General features: G+C 40.0%; 1 protein-coding gene across 1 annotated transcript in view; it reads right to left on the reverse strand.

Moving 5' to 3' along the window:
* The window catches only part of PTPN9 (protein tyrosine phosphatase non-receptor type 9), a 73,274-nt gene that overhangs the window by 23,868 nt on the left and 29,507 nt on the right, over window positions 1-19,899 (reverse strand). Inside the window, exons 2-5 of the mRNA XM_040257279.1 lie at window positions 14,736-14,879; window positions 12,345-12,434; window positions 11,503-11,627; window positions 6,541-6,646 (exon numbers count right to left, since the gene is read on the reverse strand). Coding sequence (XP_040113213.1) covers window positions 6,541-6,646; window positions 11,503-11,627; window positions 12,345-12,434; window positions 14,736-14,879 — 465 coding nt within the window. The remainder of the gene's footprint in view (window positions 1-6,540; window positions 6,647-11,502; window positions 11,628-12,344; window positions 12,435-14,735; window positions 14,880-19,899) is intronic.

Raw genomic sequence — 19,899 nt, forward strand, 5'->3', positions numbered from 1 at the left:
GATTAAAATCCAAATAATAAATGATGATGAGAATCTAGCAAACAAGGATGTTGATGGGAGTATAAATCTGAACTAAGGTTTTAGAGGGCTATTTGGCAATATTTATCAAATTTTAGGGAGAAGAAATTTTAGGGAGAAGACAATGGCACCCCACTCCAGTACTCTTGCCTGGAAAATCCCACGGACGGAGGAGCCTGGTAGGCTGCAGTCCATGGGGTCGCCAAGAGTTGGACACGAATGAGCGACTTCACTTTCACTTTTCACTTTCATACATTGGAGAAGGAAATGGCAACCCACTCCAGTGTTCTTGCTTGGAGAATCCCAGGGACCGGGGAGCCTGGTGGGCTGCTGTCTATGGGGTCACACAGAGTCAGACACGACTGAAGTGACTTAGCAGTAGCAGTATCAAATTTTAAATGTGCCTACATTTTGACCGTAAATATCTGCCTACATAAATTTATCCTGAGTAAACAATTGACCAAATATACAAAAATAAATGTAAAACGATGTTCAATGAAGCCTTTATAACAACACACAAAAATAGAATAAACTTCATTTTTTCTGCTTGGTATATCAGCAACAGGAACATTTTTTGTAAGGGACTTCTCTGGTGTTCCCAGTGGTTAAGAATCTGCCTGACAATGAAAGCGGTGCTGCTAGGTCACTTCAGTCGTGTCTGACTCCTTGCGACCCCATGGACTGTAGTCCACCAGGCTCCTCTATCCATGAGATTCTCCAGGCAAGAATACTGGAGTGGGTTGCCATGCTCTCGTCCAGGGGATCTTTCCAACCCAGGGATTGAACTGATGTCTCATTATGTCTCCTGCATTAGCAACCGGGTTCTTTCCACTAGCGCCACCTGGGAAGCCAGCCAATGAAGGGGGACATGGGTTCAATCCCTGGTCCGGGAAGATACCACATTCTGGGGAGCAGTTAAGCCTAGGTGTCACAACTAGTGAGCCTGTGTGCCGCAAATACTGAAGCCCCCCCAGGCCCTAGAGCCTGTGCTCTGCAACAAGAGAAGTCACAGCAATGAGAAGCCCATACAGCACAACAAAGAGTAGCCCCCACTTGCTGCAACTAGAGAAAGCCCATGCAGCAATGAAGCCCCAGCACAGAAAAAAACAAAAACTGTGCAGCCATTAAAAAAAGTGAGGGAAAAAATGAGCTAAGAGCTGTATGTACTGACATATAAAGATGACAAAGATACACTGTTAAGTAAAAAAATGACAAATTACAACTGCTGAATATAATATGCCATACTTGTAAAGAAAAATAATTAACCTCATCCCATATGTATGCATACCTATATACACACGTACACATTTTAAAAGCTTGGAGCTTGGACATACATACCCTAAGTTCTTTATACTGATAATTTTCAAGGGGTGGAATTATAAGTAATAGCTCTGTACTTATTGGAGAAGGAAATGGCACCCCACTCCAGTACTCTTACCTGGGGAATCCCCTGGACGGAGGAGCCTGGTAGGCTGCAGTCCGTGGGGTCGCTGGGAGTTAGACACGACTGAGTGACTTCACTTTCACTTTTCACTTTCATGCACTGGAGAAGGAAATGGCAACCCACTCCACTGTTCCTGCCTGGAGAATCCCAGGGACGAGGGAGCCTGTCTATAGGGTCGCAGAGTCGGACACGACTGAAGCAACTTGGCAGCAGCAGCGGCTATACTTATTAGTTGTATTACCTTCAGCAAGTTCTTGTATTTTCTAGGCCTAAGTTTCTAGATCTATAAAATGGGTACAATAATAGTAATAGCCATCACAACCCACAGGAATGATATCTGGATTAATTGAGGATTAATGATATCAGGATTAATTAATTTAAAGCATGAAGTTAGAACTGTATTCAAAACATTCAGTAAGTGTTAACAAATTTTACTTTATAAGTATCAGCATTAATAAATTTTCTGAAAATTAATGTACTTTTAGTCATGTATTTCTCTTTTTTTTAAACTCACTCATTTATTTATTTTTATTTTCGGCTGCACTTGCTCTTCTCTGCTGCAGCATGTGGGCTTTCTCTAGTTGCAGCAAGTAGGGGCCACTCTCTAGTTGTGGTGTGCAGGATCTAGAGCACTGACTCAGTACTCGTGGTGCATGTGCTTAGTTTCCCCACAGCATGTGGAATCCTCCTGAACCAGGGATCGAACCTGTGTCCCCTGCATTGGCTGGCAGACTCTTAACCACTGGACCACCAGGGAAGTCCCAGTCATGTATTTCATAATCAGGAAAATAAACATTTATTCTTTGGGCTAGACAAATTCCACACTGTCTAGTAAAGGTAAATTTCATACTGCATGGTTTAAATGGTTCATCTAAAACAATAGTTAAGAATCCATATGATGGCAACTAAAATAGGTTATGACATTTTAAATTTTAAAACAAGAATTACTCCTAAGAAAGTTACCAAGATAGGGAAAATTTATTCAGAGGAACTTAGGAAGTCAAAGATTATGTATACTTTTATTCTAGTGTCGTATTTTCATCCAAATCCTCACCACAGTAACTACTGGAAATTAATTCACACTGAATAGAAATCTAAAGTGTGAGACTGTGCATTAAAGATAAACTTCTATTTATAACTTTCATAAGAATGAGGATGGTAGGGGACTGCGGAGAAGGCAATGGCACCCCACTCCAGTACTCCTGCCTGGGAAATCCCATGGGCGGAGGAGCCTGGTAGGCTGCAGTCCATGGGGTCGCAAAGAGTCGGACATGAATGAGCGACTTCATTTTCACTTTTCACTTTCATGCACTGGAGAAGGAAATGGCAACCCACTCCAGCATTCTTGCCTGGAGAATCCCAGGGACGGGGGAGCCTGGTGGGCTACCGTCTATGGGGTCGCACAGAGTCGGACACGACTGAAGTGACTTAGCAGCAGCAGCAGGGGACTGCATTTAAAATTTTACCTATTCCCAATGATGGAGCAACAAGTCACTAAAGAGAACATATAGATATATAGATTTTAAGGCAACCAAACTTTTATTTCATTCTGTTTGAATTTATATAATGAAACATTTACAGTATTTTCACTATTTTACAGCAAACAAAGGAGGACATACAAACAGCAAAAGAACATTTGAAGAAAAAGATATCATGTTTTTAAGGAGTTCAAACAACAAAAAAAGGATACTATTATTTTAAAATTCTATATTCAAAAAACAATTATAGAATGCAGTACTGGGATAGTTAACGGAAACAGATACTCTTATTTGTTGGTGACAGTGTATATTTCTTTTCCACTTTTATCGAGGGTAACCTAGTGATGTATAAGAGAGACACAAGAATATTCATAATCTTTAGCCAAATAATCCAACTCTCTGAAATATCTTCTTAAAATAATTTAAGAGAAAGAGCAAGAATAATCATAATAGTATTATTTAAACTTGAAAACAATCAGAATAATACAGAAAGATGGTTAGATAGTTAAACTGTCTATGATATATTAACTTACCAAGTTATTGTGACTCTGTTAAAACTGATAAGTAAAAGGCCTATGTTGTGGAAAGGAGAGGCTATTTAGTATGCAAAACTGGAAAAAAAAATAGCTACCCATATGAAAAAAAGTCAGATTCCTACATCTCATACCATACTCGAAAGTCAACTCCAGATGGATTAAGGTCTTAAATGACAAAAACAAAATTTTTAACTTTTAAAAGAAAATAGCTCCTCAAAAAATTAAATGTAGAATCACCACATGATCTAACAATTCCACGTGTAGGCATACACACCGAAGAATTAAAAGCAAGGACTCAAACAGATGCTGTAACACCCATGTCCACAGCAGCATCATTCTCAATAGCCAAAACGTGGAAACAACCCGACTGTCCTTCGACAGATGAATGGATTAATAACACAAGGTATATACATATGATAGAATATTATTCAGTCTTAAGAAAGAATGAAATTCTGATACATGCTACAATACGGATGAATCTGAAAAATATTAAGCTAAGTGAAATAAAACAGACACAAAGGGCAAATATTGCATGATTCCATTTACATGAGGATCTAGAATAGGCAAATTCACAGAGACAGAAAGTAGAAGAGAGATTGCCAGGGGCTGTGGGGTAGAGAGGGCATATACTGTTTAATGAGCACTGAGTTTCTGTGTGGGATGATGAACAGTTTTGAAAATGGATAGTGGTAATGGGCTACACTGTGAATGTACTTAATGCTACTGAACTGTACACTCAAAATTGTTAACAACAGTAACCACAAGATTGTGTATAAGTGTATATTTTATCACAATAAAAAGTAATTAAAAAATTAATACACATGGTGGAATCAGTGGTAGAGCATTAAAAAATAAATATTTAATATTATTTTTCTGACTGGAATAGGTAAGGACTTATGATGCAAAATGTATTAAGCAGAAATTAGACACATCTAACCATATTAAAATGAAGAACTTTTGTTAGCCAAAAGGACTCTACAACAAGTGAAAAACCAAGCTATAAACTGAATATATTTGTATATGTGTATGTATATATATATAGATGTGGATGTATGTATATACATACAAGTATGTGTGTGTGTCAGTTGCTCAGTTGTGTCCCTTTGCGACCCCATGGCCTGTAGCCCACCAGGCGCCTCTATCCATGAGATTCTCTGTGCTGACATGGATCTTGGGGTACATGGAGTGGGTTGCCATGCCCTCATCCAGGGGATGTTTCTGACCCAGGGATTAAACCTGGGTATCCTGCATTGCAGGCAGATTCTTTACCCTCTGAGCTACAAGGGAAGCCTGAAATACACACAAAGAGATTAGTACTAATACATAAACAACTACATAAATGGATGATAGGAAAATGGGTAAAAGTCATAAATAGGCACTGTGCAGAAGAAAACATAAATGCCCAATAAATATATGAAGAGATACTTAATCTCACTAATAAAAGAGATTTTGAGTTATATCACAAGATACCATTTTATACCTGTTGATTGGGAAAAATTCAGAAGTATGACATTATCATGTATTGGAGAGGATATGGAAAATTTACATATGGCAGGTAGCCACAACCATTTTGGAAAGCAATTAAACACTATCTTAAAACACTGAATCTTCCCAAGCCTTATGACCCAGTAACTCTACTCCTAGATGTATACTCTAGAACATTTTCAGTGGGGGTGGTATCACCCCCAGAGGGTGAAATTAGTTCTGAGAAGACTGGGAATGGGAAAAAGGGTCCAAACATACATGCTCTCTTTGCACATAAAGCACAGATATACATTCTGCCTTACAGATATTCTTCCACACACACACCAGAAGATATGTATAAGAATGTTCACAGCAGCACTGTTCATAATATTAATAGCAAAAATCAGACAACCACCCAAGGAGCCATCAATAGAAGTGGATAAACAAAATGGTATATTCACCAATGGATGAGGTATTAAAAGGCATGAATCCTTCAACCATCAATTAGAAAGGAATGAATATCAGCTACAAACCACACTAGCAATTTTAACAATACAGTGATGAGTGTAAAAATGCAAGTCCCAGTGAACAACATGCAGTATAATATTCTCTTTATATAATTTCTGCTGTAAAGCTGTAGTAGTAAATGAACACTTCTAAACATCCAGTTCCACAATACTCCCAAGTGAGATACCCGAACAAAGACTACACAGACTCCTGGGTGAATGTTTTTCCCACTGCAGGTTGTCATGCAGCAGGTCCTGAAATCAATTTAGTAAGTCATGACTAACACTTTAAAAATATGATATAGAATAGAATAATCAAAATGATTATATAGAGTAAAGGTAAAGTTTGTTTTATGAAACATTTTAAATTTTGTTTTATAAATATGTACACAAAGATCTATACACCTATATCCTTGGATTCTGAAATCTAAACATCTCTGAAACCACTGGTTTCTATTGTTAGTTTGGTGCAAAAATCCATGCAACAGCAAACTCTGACCTGAAATTTCATAGGTTATTTATAACCTTGCTCTTCTCCACTCATTATGAATAACACATTTCACTGCAGAAATACTTGATACTAGAGTGACATACATACCACATTATCTTTTAAAGTTCAAAATATTAAATAACACCTCTGGACCTAAGAGTTTGAGATAAGAGAATAAGAAACTATCTCTGTATATAACTTAATATGTATGTGTAGAGTTAGTGTACATATACTTTTGTGAACTAAATTGCAATGGAAAACATGGTTCTGACTAGACTAAGACAAAAAGTCTGAAAATCACTGGCTAGGTTACATTTTTCACAGACAATAACCATCCCTGGCCTTCATTAATTTTTATTCTATAAAACTCTGAGAAAGAGACATCCCACCTTTACAACTCATTGTCCCTGTGCATTTTAATTCCTCCCACTTTACTTTTAAGACTGTTTCTTATTCTGAGGAAGCAGATATTGGTCACCATTTACAGGTGACCTTGACATGGAACATAATTCTGAAGTTTACATCATTCCTAAATCTCACAAAGAACAGAAAAAAGTAACCACTGAAGGAGGGTTGAAAGGGTCCTCTCACAGTCCTTCCTTACCTTTAGCAAGTTTAGGACTTTCTTGCCAAGATCCAGCTCAAAGTTGGTATAATTAGAACCGCACATGTCATAGATAAACACCAGTCCATTCCTCTGAGTTTCAAAGCTGTAAACCAATCATTGAACAAAAATATTTATAAGTAATAAGATGGATGAGGCAGATTGAAAACCTGGCTCAAATACAAAGAACACAGAGTGTGTGGGACACATATGGGACTGAAATAACTGCCTTCCCTGAACACCGGCCTTACAAAGAATTTATAATAAGAAATACATATTTGGACTTTGACCCTGTTTCCTGGCAGAATTCCTAAAACTTGGAATTTCCTAGGAAAGCAAGGAAGGTATCCATTGCTATATTAATGAGGTGACCCTTGGAATGCTCTTAGGACACCTAAGGATGGGGACTGTTTGCCAGAGGAACCAACCACGTGATTAGAAAGGGCTGGAACTTCTAGCCCCACCCTCCCACACCCAGGAAGAGGACTGGCGCTGGAGACTGAGCTCAGTCACCAATGGCCGATGATTTAATCAATCATGCCTTGCAATGAATGAAGCCTCCATAAAATGCCAAAAGGATATGATTTTGGAGAATTTCCAGGTTGATGAACACATGTAGCCCTCTCAGAGAGGGCACAGAAGCTCCATGCCCCTTTCCCCATACCTTTCCCTCTGTGCATCTCTTCCATCTAGGGGCTTCCCTGGTGGCTCAGATAGTAAAGCATCTGCCTGCAATGCAGGAGACCCGGGTTTGATCCCTGGGTTGGGAAGATCCCCTGGAGAAGGAAATGGCAACCCACTCCAGTACTCTTGCCTGAAGAACTCCATGGACAGAGGAGCCTGGTAGGCTATAGCCCATGGGGTTGCAAAGAGTCAGACATGACTGAGTGACTTCCTCTCAAGAGAGGGCATGGAAGCTCCATGCCCCTTTCCTCATACCTTTCCCTCTATGCATCTCTTCCATTTGGTTCTTCCTAAATTATACCCTCTTATAATAAACTGGTAACATATTAAGTACAATGTTTGAGTTCTATAAACTGCTCCAGCAAATTAATCAAACCCAAGGAGGGGGCACTGGACCCTTTGATCTATGATCAGAGCAGAGATGACAACCTGGACTTGCCACTGTGTCTGAAGGGACAGTCTTTTAGGACTGAACCCTTAACTTGCGTAATCTGAGGCTATCTCCAGGTATACAGTGTCAGAGTCGAGTTGAACTGCCAAATGCCCAGTTCGTAGGGGAGAACTGCTTGATACTATGGAGGAAAAACCCTACTTGTTTGAAATTGAATTATACTTATTGATGCATATTTATCCAGATTCATCAAGTACCAAACTCATAGTCTGAGAATGTTCCAGAGCATCTAGGTTATCAAAATTTGAACTGTTTTCTCCTTTATCTCTGAATCTGACTATCCAAATTCTGTACCAAAGTATGTTTAACTAAAAAAGCTTCCTCTTCCATGAAGGTCTCCCTGATAATTGTCACCAAATGTACTACCATCGTTCACACCCCTCAAAGCCCCAAAACTCTTTCTGTGGATTTTTCTAGTGTCTCTTAATGTACTCCAATTTTGTGTAGCAATCTCATTCTCTTCTAGAGGGCAAAAACATGTTTTGTTCACCTCATTACCCTCCACAGTCCACAGCATAGTCCTTGCAAGTATCATGAATGGTCACAGAATTGTAATTCAGTGGGCTCAAAGCCCATCACTAAGAAAACACTGTGGGAATATGAAAAACTGTAAAACAAAATTCTAAACTCAATGATGATGTATTTATCACTTATGACTTTAATGAAGTAAGAGAAAAATCTACTAATGGTCTTTGGGAGGCATCTTAAAAAGTAGATAAAGAGCTGGTGGGCCTATTCCCAGATTGAAGTTAGGAACAAAAACTATCACTTGGTCCAATCTCCTTAATTCCTAAAGTTGCACTCTTCCACCAAGCCCGATCTTTACCTGCTTCTGATCTGCACACCTAAATGACTGTTGGAAATAAATTATTTGATTGGACTATTCACAGATGATAACAATAGTTTTCACATGTATTTATATTTAAGAAAACTTTTTGACACAAAACAAATTCCTGCAATCAGGAATCTCAATGTTACTTTGTATCCTTATTTTTTGTTTCTGGCATTACCTCCTGGAAACCTCCATAACTTCATCCTTTCAACAGAAAAAGAGGCAGAAGCACCTATCCATGAAGCAGCACTTCAAAAATCTCTGAAGTAGAACCCAGTTCTATACAGACTTAATTTCAAATGGCCCCTCACATGTTAAAGTGAGAGCTATATCTTGTCTCCTTTTTTCATGACCCCAGAGAGACTAATTTACCAAGATCAACGATGCTGTTAAATGAGTGGCCCAGCATTGAGAAGACCACCCACATCTAGAGATTTCGCTTCTCTCCACAGGCTCAACAAGGGCCAAACTAGAATTACAGGTTTTCCCCTCACAGCTCCAGCTCATGGCAGAGGATTGAAACAAAGAGAAATCAGCACCAGAGGAAACAGAATTTAATAAAAGAAGTTATAGTGCATAATGATGCAGATTCTACATTCCTAGACCTGAGACTGCTCATCCTTTGAAGGCATATGAAATACAAATGCAACAGCATTTTTACTTCCCTGGGTACAAAATATAAGGTTTATCATTCAACAACAACACTAATTCCCTGCTAAGAATAACTGCTTCCCCACCCTATTGAGACTGATTCCTGAACTAGGATATAACTGGGAACACCAAGAAGACTACTGCTGCCCCTGACATTTGCTTCAAAATAATCAAAGGTAAAAGGGTGGGTGCTGCTGCTGCTGCTGCTAAGTCGCTTCAGTCATGTCCAACTCTGTGCGACCCCATAGACAGCAGCCCACCAGGCTCCCCCGTCCCTGGGATTCTCCAGGCAAGAACACTGGAGTGGGTTGCTATTTCCTTCTCCAGTGCATGAAAGTGAGAAGTGAAAATGAAGTCGCTCAGTCTTGTCCGACTCTCAGCGACCCCATGGACTGCAGCCTACCAGGCTCCTCTGTCTATAGGATTTTCCAGGCAAGAGTACTGGAGTGTGTTGCCACTGCCTTCTCCAAAAGGGTGGGTGAGGGGCTATCAACAAAACAAGACTGGTTTCAGATCATGTGAAAGTTGATGATACGATTTCCTCTCCACCATGAGGATTTGGGAATTTTCCATCATATAATGTTGAAAAGAAGGTTGGCTGCCCTCCTAGAGCTTACCATCCAGTGGTAGGTAAAAAGAAAAAAAAAAGCATAAGATAAATGATATCATAAAGCTATGTATAATTAAATACAAAATGATTGGTATTAGTAATAACTGCTATTAAAGTCAGAGCAGAAAGAATTTTATGACTAGGTGGAGGGGTGAGGGAGCCAGGCACAGAAATTGGGCCTTCACGGAAGGGCAAGATTTAGTGAAGAGAAAGGGTTTCCTCCTCTTCCATTCTGGTTCAAGGTAACAAAGGAAAACAAAAATTTCTACTCACTGGTAGAATATTTCATTTAGGGGAAAAAAAGGGCTCACATTTATTTAGCTTACATGCACCCTCTGAAAAATGAGGAGTCACTGAGGATTTTTAAGGAAGTGATGGAGATCATGAGCACCAAGTTTTAACTGCGTTTACCTGTGCGGTATTCCTATGGGATTCAATACTCTCACTGGAAAAAGCAAGCTTTGGTCACAGTCATGCCTGTATGAAAGCTCTGACTCTAAGCTAAATTTCCTGGTAAAAGAGCCTTCCACTCAACCCCCTGAGGTAAAGAAACATTTCAAAGGGAATTATATTCCAGAAATTATGTCTGAAGAACAATCATAAGAAAGAAGAGCTGAGAAATTCTTTCTCCTTAGTAACTTCTCATTTTTAGAATAATGCTGTGGGTGTGGTTTGGATATATCTCCCACTGAACACCACCAGCAAAAGCTAAGTACATGAAAGTAACAATAACAAGGCAGGAGCTAAGTGAACTAGACACAGAGCCCCACCTCAGAAAATCCTTCAGCTATCCCCATCCTCTAAGCACAGAAGTATGACTAAAGTGCACAGCTGCCTCTCACTATCTCCAGTCTCAGCCCTCGATATATCACTTCTAACCCAGAGGACCAGTCAATGACACTGGGAGCAATAACACACTGTAAATGGCGAGCTCGAGGGAAAAAAGGATATAAAAGAGAAAGATAACACAGTAGGAGTACAGATAGTTCCGACCAAGAATGAAGAAACCAGGGTCTTAGACTTAGTTCAATCAGTATGTGATGACTGTAAAAAAGCCACAAAACTTCCTGGGGCCTAAGTTTCTTTGTCCATAGAACAGTAATAATACTGTTTACCTAAGAGCAGGAATGGAGACACGACCCAAGCTGGTTCTTTTGGTTTATAGAGGAGCCTGGTGGGCCACAGTCCACGGGATTGCAAAGAATCAGACACGACTGAGCAACTGAACACAGAGCACACTTATTTATAAAGATGATTCTGCTTAACTTATGCTCTTGGACTCCTTCTCTCCTGAATGATGATTCTCAAAATCCTCTCCACCATGGGGACTTGGGAATTCCACTTTTACAGATAAAGAAACTGAGGCTCCAGAGGGTTTTGAAAATCAATACCAGGGGAGAATGGTCAGAAAGAACGAGCACAGGTCATCTTACCTTCACACTCTTTCAATAAGTAATTCTCAGTACACTAAGAATGGCTGGTTAATTAGCTTTCTTAGCCTCTGTTACCCTGAAATAGAGCCAGGCAGGTAAGGATGCAGAATACCCATCATCTTGATAGTGCCTGGAAACGCGCCAAGCCCTTAAGGACACGAAGTGTTTTCTATTCATAGCACTGCCCAAGGCACATCCTAGGAGCACAGTAAATGCACTGCTGAATTTAATCAAATCAAACACTGACTGTCACTTTCCCATCTGTATGTAGAACACCCCAAAAGATAATGTCCAAACTCACCTATCCACAGCTCTGTCCAACAAGTAAAACAGAGCCTGAAGTACCACATGTTGGACTGACTTGTGGGGATGATGTAATCTGGCAGTGAAGAGGGCGATAGAGGCTCCTGATGGGTCCCGAACATTCTAGAGCAAACAAAACAAGAAATATTTAGATATCAAGTAGAAAAATCACAGAAATCACTAAGGCTTCTTATAGTCTGGACAAAGGTTTGCCATAAAGAGCACAGATGCTGACAATACTCTGACTTGCATCAATTGCTCCAGAAAAGGAAAAAGCTTTTTAGTCATCCCATGTCTGACTCTCAGCACTCCCAGGATCATATTACTATGGTAGGAAAAAACCACGTTCTCTTAACTCTTCAAGTACAGAGAAATTAAATTAAACAATGGTCTATATTGGCTGCCTAGCTGATTTCCCAGAGAGGATAGCGAAGAAAAAGCAACAAGAGAAAACCATAGAATATGACCATGGTTCCCATGCTCTGCCTTAAAAGTACCACTGGACACTTAACTGAAAGGCTGTGGTCTCTAAGTGGAGAGAACTTACGTTAAATAAGCAAGGACAGGGCTCTGACACACTGTATACAACTCCCAAAGGTCTTGACTGACCTTAATGGACCAATGAAGAAACTTTCCTAAAACTACTAAACAACTGAGTTTCAATTATTTCAATTATTACTAGAATAATTTTATGCCAAACTTCACAGCTGTTTTACATCTATTCCCCACTATTAAGACTCTCTAGATTCAGGACAAGACATCTAGGAACAAAGTCCAAAGAGAACAATAGTTACAAAAGGAAATAAAGAGATGTTACAAGAGGGTTTCATAAATACTCACCAAGATGGTGAATTTTCCACTAAGGATCTCAGAACGGAGAGGCTCTTCATGAGGTTTCAGCTTCACAATGCCCTCCTTCCTTCGTGTTTCCTAAAAATAAAATAAGCAAGATAAATTAATATAAAAATACTGTATACTTTTGACAGCTTTATGTAACCACCAAACCTCAGAGATAAGGGATTTTAGAAATCAGCTTACTGAAACATGAATTCCTTTGTAACCTTCCTTGAGGCCAACTGTTAGCAGAATTCTTGTCCAATGCTACCTTATCAGCCCCTCAGAGCTTAGGATCTTTCCTTTGAATGAGTGAGAAGCCTAACACTGAAGACCAATCAATATATATCAATCATTAGAGTACAAAGCTAAACTTCTTAAACATGCAGCAGCACTGATATTAAAATATGCACCTAAACTGTCTGGAAGCATATATCCTAACATCTCATCCAGGCTTAGGCCTCTTTTGTCTTAAATAGGAGCCATCCCCCCCTTAGTATCCTCTACAACAATAGCTACCATGATCTCATTTTAATTCATCTTCAGCCAGATTCTTCAAGCTCACCCTCAGCTCCCTCAACACTCATTCAATCACATTCTCATTTCCTCCCAGTCTAACCATACCACCCAGAGCCCCTGCTCCAGTGACCAGGACCTTCCAGTCACTGAATGCAGTGCCTATCTTTAGTCCTCCTTTTAATAAGGTTGACCACTCACATTCTCTTTTTCCTAAGAGATTCTCTACTTTTTTTTTTTTAAATACTCTCTTGGTTTTTCTATTTCTTCAGCTACTCCTTCTAAGACTCTTTTGTGGGCTTTTTATCATTCATTTGTTCACTCATTTCACTCACTGACTCATTCATTCATTCTGTCAATATTTATAGAGCAACTATTATGTGCCAGGCACTGAACTAAGTGTTAAGAACACTGCAGTGAATACAACAAACTAGGTCTTTGTTCACATTCTTCCCCAATTCATCCCAAAATCAAATTCAAATGCCTGCAGAGGCAAGGCAGCAAGTGAAGACAGTAGGTAAGCTGGAATCACAGGACAGTGCATGCCTTACCTAAACCATGAAAATTTAACTTTAACAAACAATAGTGAGAAAAAAGCAAAGAGTATGAAATGAGGTTCTGCTCTACACATATCCCTACTCCTCACTCTCTCCCCAGATGCCCACCCCCATTCTCATGGCTCCAATATTTAGCTCCAATATTCTACTATGGTCACTCTGAAGTCTCTATTTCCAGTCCAGCCTTCTTTCCCAAACCCTAGACTCATATCCCAGCTGCTTGGAGGACATGTCTATTTGGCTATCCCACTGGCATTTCAACCTTAACACGGCCAAACTGAACTCATGGCCTACTCTGTTCACATACCTATACCCCTTCAGTGTCTCTTAATTAGTAAATGCCGCCACCATTTACCACCCTGTTGCCCAAGTCAGAGACCTGGAATCCACCACTCTTCTTTCCTCATACACCAATTTAAGTAACTGTTCTATCAATTTCACTTCTAGAATCTACCCACTTTTTCTCTATTCGCACTAACACCATGTTTAATGACATGACAATCATCTCTCTCCTAGCAAGTACAGCAGTCTTCTAATGGATCTGTCTCTGCTATAGCCCTTCTGATCCATCCTCTCTAAAGCACAGTGAAAAAAATCTTTCCAGAAAGCATATCTGATCAACACATTTTGCTGTTTATACTGTCAATGAATTTCTCTGCCCTTAAGAAAAAGCAGATACTCTCTGATCTGGCATTGTTTACCTCTGTTGCTCAATCTCCTGCCATACCCCAACCCCTACTGAGCATTTCCGCTCAGCTCAATTTCCCTCTTGCCACTAGGCATCTGAACTTGCTGTTCTTTCTGCCATACTCCCCACTGTCCGATTCCTACTCACTCTTCTTACTTTAGAAGTCATTTCCTTCAGCAAAGCTTCCTCGAGTCTCCTAACTAAACGTGCTTTCCATAGAACACAGTTTTGCCCTATCATAGCTTTCCTATAATTCTTTGTGTACTCTCTCTTTCTAAACAGTAATCTCTGCACCTAGAACATAGTAGGTATATAATAAACAACTGTTGAATAAATGAGTATTGAACAAGATGATCCATAAAATGGATGTAAGTGAGCTTTAGTCTTAAACTCATAAATTAATCCCAGTGCCTCTTATCCCCCTCTCCTTTTTTTTTTTTAAATTTATTTAGGGAGTCTAAATATCTTCAGAAGGATTTTCTGACTTCAAGGTAGGGCTCCTGGATACTGCTCCACTTCTGTTTTGTTTTTTTTTTAACGGAGTGGGGAGAAACACCATTTGTACAGACTGGCAGAGACAACAGCAATATAGAGAGCCCAGGTGCCACACAGCAGGTCCATCTCTGAGTTACGTACTCTGTAGGAGTGAAACAACTCAATGGCGCGAAGCACATCAAACTTCCGGGCCATGAGGAATTTGACGGCCACATTCCAAGAGAGAGGGGATACATTGTACTGAACTGTCCACTTGTTAATCTCTTCAAGAAACTGCTTGGTGGCCTGTTTGAAAAAGAAAATAAAGAATAATTATTAGAGAATATATTTACAGAAACAAAAAAATAAACGAGAAAAAAAAGACACTTTCTCCAAGCCCAAGCAAGTTTGAATCCCAAGACAGCCTGGAAAACAAAAGTTGGAAATAGATCTGAAATCAAAAATTATTACAATTCATACAAATCAATGAGGCCAGAAGCCAGAGCCAGGTTCAGAGAGCAGGGCTTACTTAGCGCAAGGATATATGAAGAAATAATGAGGGGGGAGAGCAAGGTTCCCAAATAAGATGCAAATTACTGGCCCCAAAGCAGAAAAACAGCAGTTTGTTGTCTTTTTTTTTTTTTTAAGGCTAAAAAAGAAGTAAAGGGCCCCTCTGAAGGGTTATTGCATAATGCACAGGGCAGTAAAGCAGTCTCAGCTGCTGTTTTGGTCCCATAGGCTGGTCACACACAGTAAAACAATTAGAAAATGGTTTTGGCTTTGGAATTAGCAATACTGTTGAGAGCAGCAAAACGATTACGAAGAATTTAATGAATCTAAAGGCCAACTGGTCTTTGCACTGACTGACCTCACAGGACCTCTCTGTGCTTCATAAAGCAGCCCTCAAAACTGGACACTAGCGGCCAGAGGGTTATTAGCAGCTCCTCTGGACAGTGGTCTGAGAGAGGGGTGTGAAGGTGGAGAACCTGCTACGGGGGAAGGGTGGGAAAGTTTCATTCTCATGGTTTAAGCCCAAACCAACAGGATGCCTACTTCCTAATTGTTGCTGTCTTTTAATCCACGTTCTTTTATCCTGCCTCATCCTACTTCTCCTTATGTTTTAACCAGTCTCTGCTCTAGGCAAACCACCCTTCTGTTTCTTCATTTTAGAACAGGATTTACATCAGGATTTTTTGGCATGCATATTTTAAATTGCTAAACATTTCCTACACTGCTATTTGGTCCCTTCCAACCAGAAACTTCTCTCACATATGGATCCAAAATATGATCAACTTGATGAGAATTCTGAGATTTAACTGATCAATCAACCCCACAGTTAAGATGTATTAATTAAACTATTATGTATTTAACTATTTGTTAATATCTAAAGGCCAACTGTTGTGCTACACATAAGGAATACAAAAACGAGGTTTGTTTCAAGAGGTATAAGACCAAACTATTATGTGACCACGGTCTCTAATTTTTCAGTTCAAAAATAGGCGAGAAAGGGTAACAGCAATGACCTATTCAGAGTCTTGGCAACAAGTTCTACCTTGCAAATACAATCCAAACTGCTACATACGTGTTTAAACAAATAGCAAACTACAGTCCTGGAAGAGTCAGCAATAGCTCATACCACAGCCCCAATTTCTAGGAAAGGAAAAAGGCACTTTACAAAGTGGAGCAAAATCTAAGAGGCCTGGGGCTGCATCTGAGGTTTAGAACCCTGCAGCTGAGGCAATATACCTCACATCAGCTGGCAAAGGAGGAAACCAGCAAAACTAATCAGACAAAGTGCATAAACAGAAAGAGCCAAGAAATAAAGGCTACGAAGAAAAGCTTTTACAATCACTTTGGCCCAGAACCACTTGAAGTCAGACCAGAGAAATGAGTCCCAGAGAAGACAACAGGACAAACTTAGAATGCTCCCCCAGAAAACAGTTGGAGTTGCCTCTGTGGGATGAGTGGTTAGCATCAGAATGAGGAAAGACGGAAGAGAAAGTGGAACATAAAGATCCCAGAGACAAAACTTCAGGAAAACTGGAAGGTCCCAGGAGATTTTGTAAAGGCTATTTGTTTAACATATCATCTTTTAAAGCCAGCACTTCTGGGCGTCTCTGAAGCTGCCTGTAGAATAAAACACCAGAATAACAGAATATATTTTTCCTCCTTTTCTAATAAAAACAATAAACAGACAAATCAATATTCAGGTGGGAAGGGAAAATATAGTTAGATGACCAGGAAGTAATATGAACGCCACCTGTTTAGATGATTGTTTTTTATTTCTTATACCCCAATGAACTGACTCCTTGGAAAAGACCCTGATGGTGAGAAAGACTAAGCGCAAGAGGAGAAGGGGACGACAGAGGATGAGATGGTTGGATGGCATCACCAACTCAATGGACATGAGTTTGAGCAAACTCCAGGAGACAGTGATGGACAGAGAAGCCTGGCATGCTGCAGCTCACGTGAAGAGTAGCCAAGAGTTGGACATGACCTAGTAACTGAACAACAACAAGAGACATACAGGTTTCACACACTTCCTTCAAGGTACCTATTGGCTTCCTTCTTCTTAAACTAAGTTCCTTCAAGGTTCTTGATGTCATGTAGCTCCCAAGAGCTGCTGCCTTGAGCTGACCTCTGTTCCCTGCTGGTCAGGATGTTATTCTTGGCTTTAAGCACGGGAACAATTCCTCCAGACTTGGCCTGACTAGGCTTTGCATGAAGAGTTCAGTGTCCGATAAACAGAGATGTGGTATTCACAGATACAAATACACACGTACACCACCTGTTATGTTCAGCCTCGGATTCACTCTCCTGTATCCCCACTCCTCTGGAGGAAGAGATGAACCTCTTATAGAAGCTAGAAAGGATGACCTTTCAACAACAGCCGCTCTCCAAACAGTTAATCAGATCTTTAACAGCCTCTCTCCAAATAGTTATCAGATCTATCCCTCTGTTTAAACAAGGATTTGGCACAACCACTAAGGATAGATCAATTTGCGGTTCTGTCTGTTACCAGAAAAACACGACACAGATATTTTAATGAGCAGTACACTCTTCAGAAGGGATCACTGAAATTCCAGAAATTAATACTCAGTATATTTCCTGGTGAAAGAATGAACTAACCAAAAGGTGAGTCACAGCTTACAAAATACTTCAGCTCAAGGTCAATGGTTTGAATCTATCTAGGCTTATGAGTAACCACAAGTTGTTAACATCTGGCGACTAAGGAGTGGTCACAGTTCAAACAGCCTTGGTCTTCCTCTGGGAAAAGGTCTGAACTGATGTGCAGAAAAACTAACCTTATCACTTATAACCTGCCTCTATCAACTTGTTCAGTATAGGTAAATTTGTTTCAGCATAGTCAAAGCTTATTGTAGGGGAATTCCCTGATGGTCCAGTGGCTGGGATTTCGTGTTCCCAGTGCAAGGGGCCTTAGGTTCAATCTTTGGTTGGGGAGCTAGATCCCACATACTGCAATTAAGACCTGGTATAGCCAAATTAAAAAAAAATAGCTTACTGTAATTATATACTTCTCTCTGAGTCTCTATTTCCTCATGAAAGGATAAGGCTAGAATAAGACAACGGATAGGAAGCATTCACCACAGTACCTGCTACTTGGTAGGTAGTCTCTGAATGCATGTTCATTCTCCTTTTTTTTCTTACTCCAGTCATTTCACACTAAAACTTCTTTTGACAGAGACAGAGCTCCTCAAAATCAAGTGACCACTGTTGCTTCTCTTTAGCCTGCAGCAATTCAATCGCTCTAATCCTTTTCATCCAAAAGCATAAATTTAAATTGGAAATTTCCAATACGTGTTCAACTGCAAGACAAAAGTCTTGAAAGGAGCAACTTATCCTCATTCAGGGCTCTGTGACAACATAGAAAAAGCCAGATCCAGAGGTATTTATACTCTTGCTCCCAACTCTAAATGCTTTTGTCCCTACACTGGCAGCTCTGGAGATTAACACTGCCATCCTGAGCACAAATCCTTTTCAACAGCATCAAACTGACTTGAGAGTATTTTTCATCATAATACAGGAACAACTTTGTGCAGGGCAAACACACGCACTGAAGCAAAAAAAAAAAAAAAAAAAAAGGCACTGAATACCTAAATAAGAAAAGTGATTCAATATAAGACTCAGTGTCTGCCTTTCACCAAATGTGAGGTTACCTCTGTATTTTGGCAAATATGCCATTTCCCCATTAATTTCAGTGACAAATACATTAGTAAATTTACCTTCCTCTTTTGCCTGTTTTCCCACCTTTCCTTCATTGTGAATTGTCTTGTTATGTCTGTTAATGCCTTTAGTCCATGTAAATCTGCCAGGAAACAGAATCTGAACTAAAATACACTAGGTTGCTTTAATGCAACAAGGTGAAGCCTGTTGAATATTCAAACTAATAACTACCATCTTCCCTTTAGCCCTCTGTTATTGTGTCAAACATGGAAATAAACCTAGTCTCTTTGAATTACTGTTTACTGGTTACTCTCAAATATTTTCATTTGATCAGGAAAATTTTGCCTTTTCTTAAAATGTGATTTTAAAAGAGCCAGGGTTTCCTTAAACAGGGTTTTACTGCATCTTGAAAGGAAAAACTTCTAAGAACAACTTCTGATCTTATCATTTTATGAAATAATGTAATAAAGAAAATCTTCCAAAAAAGGGAAAAGGTCAATCAAAACCCCATCATTCCACAGCTGTTCTCATGTATTTAATAATTTAAAAGTTAAAATCAACAGAAAAAGACTACTAAATACATACTTTTTTAAGTTTATGTCCCTACAACCCCCTCACTCCGCCCCCACCCCCCAACACACACACACATTTTGGGGAGAGGGAAGAACAAAGTACACACTGTGTTAGTTCAGAGACTTGTTTCCTCGCTGGCAACCTTCCATGACTAGTAGCAGTAGCATCTCCCTTCAGGGAACAGCATAGCAGAGCTCTTTCAGGCATCCACTCCTGTGGTCAGTCAAGCATTTACAAGTATTTGCTGAGGAACTGCTTTGTGCTAGGGGCTTCCCTTGTAGCTCTGTCAGTAAAGAGTCTGACTGCTATGCAGGAGACCTGTGTCGGGATGATCCCCTGGAGAAGGAAATGGAAACTGGAGAAGGAAATGGAAACCCACTCCAGTATTCTTGCCTGGAGAATCCCATGGACAGTGGAGCCTGGCAGGCTACAGTCTATAAGTCGCAAGAGTCGGACACGATTGAGTGACTAAGCGCATGCGCGCGTGTGCGCGCACACACGCACGCACGCACGCACGCGCGCACACACACACACACACACACACACACACACACACACACACACACAC

Source organism: Oryx dammah, unplaced genomic scaffold (genome assembly GCF_014754425.2).
Source record: "Oryx dammah isolate SB20612 unplaced genomic scaffold, SCBI_Odam_1.1 HiC_scaffold_16, whole genome shotgun sequence".
Taxonomy (NCBI): domain Eukaryota; kingdom Metazoa; phylum Chordata; class Mammalia; order Artiodactyla; family Bovidae; genus Oryx; species Oryx dammah.